This window comes from Dendrobates tinctorius, unplaced genomic scaffold (assembly GCF_039654945.1).
Source record: "Dendrobates tinctorius isolate UK_male_01 unplaced genomic scaffold, ASM3965494v1 ptg000101l, whole genome shotgun sequence".
In the NCBI taxonomy this organism is placed as follows: domain Eukaryota; kingdom Metazoa; phylum Chordata; class Amphibia; order Anura; family Dendrobatidae; genus Dendrobates; species Dendrobates tinctorius.
Window position 1 is genome coordinate 1,160,814 of NW_027361769.1, and position 8,735 is coordinate 1,169,548.

The following is an 8,735-nucleotide window of genomic DNA, read 5'->3' on the forward strand; positions in this document are numbered from 1 at the left end:
CGTGTTCCAAGCAGGGAGCCACCAAAGGTGCTTTGCTACACTACTATGTTGTGTGGGATGCAGGTGTTGGAGTGTGGTCAGGTGTCTCCACCTTACCTGGATGGTGGGGTACCACACCTCAGGAGGAGGTGCAGTACCTCTGTGGCGACTGAACCCTCAGGGGCGCCACATATTTACTCTAGAAAAGAGAAGACTTAGGCGAGACCTAATACATATGTACAAGTATATCAGAGGGCAATACAGAGATCTCTCCAATGAACTGTTTGTACCAAGGACTGTGACAAGAACAAGGGGGCATTCTCTTCGTTTGGAGGAAAGACAATTTCTGCACCAGCATAGAAGAGGGTTCTTCACGGTAAGAGCAGTGAGGCTCTGGAATTCTCTTCCTGAGGAAGTGGTGATGGCCAACTCACTGAATGAATGTAAGAAAGGAATGGATGATTTTCTTGTGAGTAACAGTATAGAAGGTTACGAATAACAGAATATTATAGGTAGATGGTTGACCCAGCTTAGGGGAAGGAATTTTTTTCCCTATGGAGAAAATTGGCTTCTACTCTGTGGGGTTTTTGCCTTCCCCAGGATCAACAATGCAGAACAGCTGCACTAAAAATAGGCTGAACTAGATGGACATAAGGTCTTCCTTCAGCCTTCAAAACTATGTTACTAGCTTACTTTGGGCATTGAAAGCCCTTTTCTATTGAACTTACAACGTGGAGGTTCCACTTGGTATTAGAAGATGCTGACCGTTACCTGCCCAGATCTGTAACTATAAAGCCAAATGACAGCGTATGTAGAATGTGCTGAGAATATAGAAAATCACTTGAAGAAAGGTATTATGCTGGGCCTGTAACAGAAAGCGGAGGGTGATGATGCTGTTGGCTTCCTAGATCCCTGAGATCTTATCGGATGACTCTTCTCTCCCTTCTGTACTGCTGAATGTCTCATGGTCCCTAGAAGACCAGGTCCAGTCTTTCTGGCCAAACTTCCCTTTTATGATTGATATAAAGAAAATTCTCCAAAGAAGCATTTTTAGTCCATTACTGTAAGTACAAGAATTGTGCCTCATGTAGTCTCAATCAGCGGAGATGACTCCCACTAAATTGGAAAGAAACAAGAGAATGCTGGAGTCCAGATCTAAAGCAGTGCAAAATTTTATTGACAAACAACAGGCACATATAGAGTAACAGAACAATCATGATAGGATAATACAAAGGCAATAAATGAAGGCCCGGAGCCCACTGAGACAGACAAATCAGCAACAAATAAATTTGTTATCATGTGAAAAGCACTCAGGCCCTTTGTAAGGGAAATGGATTAGTGCAGGTAAAAAGTGCTGGGGAGTCTGCACTGAAAAGAGTTAATCCACAGAAGTCTATGGCACTAGACCCTGGCAGTATGAATCTCTAGTGCTGTGGCAATGAGTGTGACCCCCACTGATATCTAATTCGCTGTGGACAATATAATCTGAAAATGCAGCATATCATAAGGGGGGCAGTAAGACATCACCACCGGACCAGTGTCCCCGCAGTAGCGAGTGCAGTACAATCCAGGCAGAAAACGACCAGCACTGTGTATTATATCTATTGCACAGATACCCAAACGAAGGGGAAGAGAAATATCATTGTATGGACATACCCATCATGTCCTGGTGCAAAGAGAGCGCTGATCTGTGCACCCCAACACGTGTTTCGCGGTGAAAATACCGCTTCCTCGGGGGGCATATAATATTGTGGCTATTGTGAGGTTAGAAAAAAAATTACATCCAGCAAAATGTCACCAGCGGCCCCTGTCCAGTAGCCTCTATCTCTTACTTATAGATGCTACTGTGCAGGCGCCGTTGGTGACATTTTGCTGGATGTAATTTTTTTCTAAGCCTCACAATAGCCACAATATTATAGGCATTATCACCAATAATATCAATGCTATTATATGCATTATGTAATAATGGGGCAGGTCACTGAGGGATCAGCGACCTGTCATAAGCCAATACAGGTGAATATGTAATCAGAGCACCACATAAAGCCCTGCCCACAGCCCCACCCACAGCTCCGCCCCAGAGCACGAGAATCTCATTAACTGAAAACTACAAATACAGATTACACAACAACCACAAGACGGATTTCATCACCAGGTATCATTGTAATCAGTATAACGGTGCTGACCTGACAGTGTCTGTAGGTTACTGAGCGCAATCCGGCTGACTGGTTCCCTTTAAGACATCTCAGCTCTGCACTATTATACACAGTTCTCTATAAATGTGTAATATTTCTCCATGAAACTCATCTGACAGAAAATATTGGACCTTACGATCGTTTAGATTGTGACATCACCGAGCCCCATACTCTAATTACCCCAGAGAGGTTTCACCACTAGCTGCTCATTTATTACTGATGGAGACTGTGGAGTTTGATCATTTCAGTAGATGTTATTGTCTATAGTCACAGTGTTTGATTACAGTAGTGTCCAAAATCCTCTGATTTAACCTCTTCCTGCAGCCAGTTTTGTGTTCTTAATCAGGCCCCATTATTAATATCTGACGTGTGTCACTTTATGTGGTGGTAAATTATTCACAAAGGATAATAGAAAACAAATGGATCTTACAAATTATTTCCCAGCTTCACACTATACCCTACATACGGTTGTACACTACTGTCTGGGCACATGGCAGTGTTCAGAAGGGAAGGAGCGCCATTTAGCGTTTTGAATGCAGATCTAGCTGGAATAGTTTGCAGACACAATGTATTGGGAGCACTGTTTATGGTCACCTGGCAGCTCAAAAGATGTCCACCATGAACATGCTTGGCTCTATCTTCTCTACTCTCCATATCCCAAGGATTGCCTTGCTCATCGCCCTATAACACCCTCACATGGATCTGGACTTGCACTGGGACCCCTAGGCTTGGACCATGGTGTTACCTGCTATTCTGTGGAGTTAGATGGCAAGAAGAATAGTCAGGTAGCTGGGTCAGAACCAGAAGGACAGAATACAGGATCAGAAGACACAAGAGTAGTCAGTAAATGGACCACGGTCACAGCAGGAAACAAATACACAAGCCGCAAGCTGAGCACAGAGGACTGAACCAGAGGAGAACAGCGCTGTATTAGTGGACACATCGCGATTTAACATGTCCCTTTTGTCACATTATTTTCAGGGTATCATCATTTCTGTCCAGGCCTATTTAATGTGTGGAAGCCTGGTTGAAAGCAATGTCTGACTTTCATTTATTAATTTTCATAGATTTTTTATTTATTGTTACTTTTGTCAGATTCAAGTTATTTCTGTCACCATTGTGGGTTTTTCTGTCATCAAATGAAGGGTAACATCAATTTAGACCACGTGTGTAGGAGGAGTGAATATTTTGACTCCACAGCAACTTTCCAGAAATTAACACGCAGTGGATGTTGGAGAGTGAAAATTACACATTTGCCATTTTATTACCCAGCACATAGTGCCCAGATTGTGCTCCAGGAGACACCGCAAATTAAGTGGATTCTTCTCACTATAATATTGCTAAATACAGGGATCCTAAATGTTGTTTGCGCACACTGCAAGACTCCGAAGGGAGAGCGGATTTTGCTGGATTGGTTTATAGAAACCTTGTTGCTTTTCAACAGCATTTGAGCCACTAATAGTGCGGGAACCTCTGTTTTTCCACTGACAGATGATGGACCTGAGTGGGGACTTGTTTTTTGTGAGATGAGAATTAGTATTATTTTCGCCTACATAACATTGATTGGTTTCTTTTTATTTGATATTTGGGAGGCAGAATGAACCAACAGTTGAACACCGCACACTACTGATCATCCAACAAGGTTTTCTATTAGACTGTGAACAGTCTTTGTCTTGGTAAAAATTAAAGTTTTTTTACATAGCTTGCCATTTTTATGGACAGTTTAAATAGAAATGTTCAAAAATATAAAACTCAAGGATATTTTATTAATAAAAAATAATTGTTTTCTATCTTAGCAGATGACTGTACCAGGAGATCAGAGGGACAGCTGACATCTTCAATTTTTAAATCTGATGATCTTGAGATCCTACAAGACACAACTGAAGTGATTGTTATTACTCCAGATATATCATCATCCATTCACAGAAAAGATCTGTCATCTGATCCTATGAAACAGGTCCCATCTTCTGATTCTTTACTGACTACTAAGGAAAATCAAAGACACAAAAGAGGCAATAAAAAACAAACTGCTCCTAAAGTAAAGAAGTCATTTTCATGTTCAGAATGTGGGAAATGTTTTAATGAGAAATCATATTTTGTTAGACACCAAAGAGCTCACACAAGGGAGAAGCCCTTTTCCTGTTCAGAATGTGGGAAATGTTTTAACTGGAAATCAGAATTTGCTACTCACCAGAGAACTCACACAGGGGAGAAGCCTTTTTCCTGTTCAGAATGTGGGAAATGTTTTAACAATAAATCAGATTGTGTTAAGCACCAGAGAATCCACACAGGCGAGAAGCCTTTTTCATGTTCAGAATGTGGAAAATGTTTTAACAATAAATCAGATTGTGTTAAGCATCAGAGAACTCACACAGGGGAGAAGCCTTTTTCCTGTTCAGAATGTGGGAAATGTTTTGCACATAAATCACATTTTGTTACCCACCAAAGAACTCACACAGGGGAGAAGCCTTTTTCCTGTTCAGAATGTGGGAAATGCTTTAACCAGAAATCACATTTTGTTACTCACCATAGAACTCACACAGGAGAGAAGCCTTTTTCTTGTTCAGAATGTGGGAAATGTTTTAGCGAGAAATCATATTTGGTTAAACATAATAGAACTCACACAGGGGAGAAGCCTTTTTCCTGTTCAGAATGTGGGAAATGTTTTGCACATAAATCACATTTTGTTACCCACAAGAGAACTCACACAGGGGAAAAGCCTTTTTCCTGTTCAGCATGTGGGAAATGTTTTGCACATAAATCACATTTTGTTATCCACAAGAGAACTCACACAGGGGAGAAGCCTTTTTCCTGTTCAGCATGTGGGAAATGTTTTACACAGAAATCATATATTGTTAATCACCAGAGAACTCACACAGGGGAGAAGCCTTTTTCCTGTTCAGAATGTGGGAAATGTTTTAAACAGAAATCAGTGCTTCTTACTCACCAGAGAACACACACAGGGGATAAGCCTTTTTCATGTTCAGAATGTGGGAAATGTTTTGCACTGAAAAAAAATGTTGTTACCCACCAGAGAACTCACACAGGGGAGAAGCCTTTTTCCTGTTCAGAATGTGGGAAATGTTTTGCATATAAATCAGATTGTGTTAGGCACCAGAGAACTCATACAGGGGAGAAGCCTTTTTCCTGTTTAGAATGTGGGAAACGTTTTGCATATAAATCAGATTGTGTTATCCACCAGAGAACCCACACACGGGAGAAGCCTTTTTCATGTTCAGAATGTGGAAAGTGTTTTAACCACAAAGGGAGTCTTGTTCCACACCAAATAAGTCACAGAGGGGAGAAACCTCTTAAATGTTAAATAAATCTTGATCACCATCAGAGATCCCACACAGGGGAGAAGCCTTTTTGCTGTTCATAATATGGGAAATATTTTAACCAGAAATGGAATCTAACTAATAATATTTATTTTTATATAGGGCTAACATATACCGCAGCCCTTTACAGTTTGCACACATTATCATCACTGTTCCCAATAGGGCTTACAATGTAAATTACCTATCTAGTCTTTGGAATGTGTGAGGAAACCCACGTAAACATGAGGAGAACATAAAAACTCCTTGCAGATGTTGTCCTTGGTGGGAGTTGAACCCAGGACTACAGCGCTGCAAGGCTGCAGTGCTAACCACTGAGCCATCTCACCATAGAACTCACACAGGGGAGAAGTCTTTTTGCTGTTTAGAATGTGTGAAATATTTTAACCGGAAAGCGCTTCTTGTTAGACATCAGAGCAGTCAAACATGAAAGAAGCCTTTTTCATTTTCTTAATGTGGGAAATATTTTACTTGGAAATCAGCTGTTAATAAACATCAGAAACGTCACATAGGGGAGAAGCCTTTTTCTATTTTCATAGTGTTGGAATAGTTTTAACCAAAATTGAATCTTCTTAAATGGGTTGTCTCTTGTCATTCCTCATGTTTGCTGACAAAAGGATAAAACTAAACTTTATTAATTCCAAATGTAAAACTATACCCATAATTCACCCCCTGAAAGTTAATCAGTAGGTGACTAATAGAAAAAAACATATACCACACATCTCAGTATATAGGGTGAGGTGACATACACACTCACTCTCCAAGCCTCTTATTTCTACGTGTTTCATTGTGATCACCAAAGGCGTCATCAGGTGACTATTTAATATTGATCTATATTCAAGCGAGACTAGACAAAAAAAACTTAAACTCATGTATCATGTTATCCAAAACAGAAAACTAGCCACATATAGGCAGATCCCAGACTTCAAACTATATACTTCATATAGTTTTTACATCACGAGGGACACGGATCTATCATTCTACAGGAAACAACCTAGGGGTTTTCAGCCTCGGTTGGAAGAATACAGATCTGCTCCATTGACCATCGCTGAACCATGGATATGTTTGGAGAAGCCAGGTTATGATCCTCGGATCAACTGGCCTTTTACCTTGTATGGACTGTATGGATTGTCATCTTCCTACACTTGTCGTTACCTCCTCTCTGTGCGTGCCACAGGTGGGGTAGCGACCCTGGGAGCGAATCAGCGGAAGGGTGAGACTCTGTAATGTGCACTCTGTTGGGTATTTTGCTGGGACTGTTCTATGTGTTATCTGCCTGTTTTGTGGTTCAATAAAGCATTGCCACACTGTTTTACCCTCACTGTGTGTTGTCTGAGTAGCGTTATGCCCATATTAAAGGGACAGCCGGCATTTGGTGGGACAATTCCTGTTCCATGTGTTTTCGGCCACAGAACCGGGGCGCCCGCTGACCACCCCATGTTTCCACAGGCATGCTTCAATAGTCTCAACGGGAGGCTAGAAGCTGCTATAACCCGATCAGCTCTGCTACATACAGGCAATGATCACTTCACCTGCATGTAGCAGAGTTGCTCACTTGCTATGAGCGCCGACCACTGGGCAGTGCTCATAGGATCCGGCAGTGACAGCCATACAGGTCTGCTGGAGACCTCTGGTTGTCATGCCAACCCATCAGTGACCCGCGCTCACATGACAGGGTCACCAATGTGCGGGACTTCTGGCCCATCATGTGCGAGAAAAGATGTAGGCTCAGCGCCGGGGCCCACATCAAAAGGAGGGAGTCCGATATCAGCGTACATTTACACCTGATGTCAGAAAGGGGTTAAAGGGGATTGTTTATACAGAGACAGAAGTGGTAATTAATCATGTGTACATACAAATAATTACAAAAATACACAGCTTCTAATGTTAAATAGTATAGAGTTACCACAAGAAAATACAATTTGTGTAAATCAAGTGTAGATATTAGTGTTGAGCATTCCGATACCGCAAGTATCGGGTATCGGCCGATATTAGCTGTATCGGAATTCCGATACTTAGTTCCGATACTTTTTTCATATCGAATACCGGAATCGGAAGTTCCCATAATGCTAGGAGCCCGCTCGATTTGATTCAGCCAATGGGAATCCTCCGAAGTGTGGGCACATCCTGTTAGGCATGTAGGCATGTTAACTACTGGCATGGCTGTGATTGGCTGCTGAAATGATGTCATGATGCACTATAAAAACCGTTGCAGCCGCCATTTCTGGTCACTCTGCTGTGAATTCAGTTAGGGACAGGCTGCTGTTGAAGACTGTGAGGGACAGTTAGAAATAGCGATCATCCAAAATATCTATTGCTCTACCCAGGCTACATAATCCACCACTGTAGCATTTTTTTAGCCCAGCAGCGCTTTTTTAATAGCTGTCTGCAAGGGCTGTGTGAGTGCAGACCCACGCTGTGTAGTGTGTCCTGCAGGCACGTCTGCTTGTAGGCCGGCCAGCGTGTGTCTCTGCCTCATACACATTTTTCTTTTATTGCTGCTTTTTTTTCTCCTGTATAGTGTGCTTCCATACGTATCCATATACGTTGGCTGCAAACACTAAAGGAGTGGACAGCGGATCCTGGGAACAGCGTTTCCGGTCCAGTTGGCAGTCTGCAGCACATGGTTGATTTCATGCTGCAGTGCTTGTTAAATGACCGCCGCATCGCCAACATTCTCCACACGGCTGATTATTGGGTGTACACCCTCCTAGATCCTCGCTACCGGGGCAACTTACAAAGCCTCATACCACAGTTGAACCGGGAGCGAAAAATGCGGGAGTACCAAGAAACACTTGTGCAGGCCATCATGTTCTCCATTCCCCCCGCAAGTGTTGCTGGTAGTGCTTTTCAAAGCAGCCATGTGGGTAGAGGCAGTGGAGGAAGCTCTGCACAAAGAGGTAGCAGAGGCAGTGCCGCAGGACAAGGCAAGGCCAGTATGGCCCAAATGTGGAAAAGTTTTGTGGGACCGCCACAAACGGCTACACCATCACAGACGGCTCCAGTCAGCAGGAGGCAACGTTTCCGTCAGATGGTGACAGACTACTTGTCTTGCCCTGTTAGTGTTCTCCCAGACGGCTCTTCCCCGTTTAAGTATTGGGTCTCTAACCTGGATACATGGCCAGAGCTTAGCCAGTATGCATTGGAGGTGCTGGCTTGCCCTGCTGCCAGTGTATTATCGGAACCTGTCTTTAGTGCTGCAGGTGGTGTGGTAACAGACCGTCGCACG

General features: G+C 42.8%; 1 protein-coding gene across 1 annotated transcript; it reads left to right on the forward strand.

The window, feature by feature from the left end:
* The first annotated feature begins 4,119 nt into the window (after positions 1-4,119).
* Positions 4,120-5,855, forward strand: LOC141099697 (uncharacterized). The gene has a single exon (XM_073587658.1). It carries the CDS (start codon positions 4,120-4,122, stop codon positions 5,491-5,493), a length of 1,374 nt encoding a protein of 457 aa, XP_073443759.1. The 3' UTR covers positions 5,494-5,855.
* The last annotated feature ends 2,880 nt before the right edge of the window (positions 5,856-8,735 follow it).

Coding starts and splice junctions, on each gene's coding strand:
- LOC141099697 (XM_073587658.1), top strand. CDS start 4,120: ATGAAACAGGTCCCATCTTCTGATTCTTTACTGACTACTAAGGAAAAT.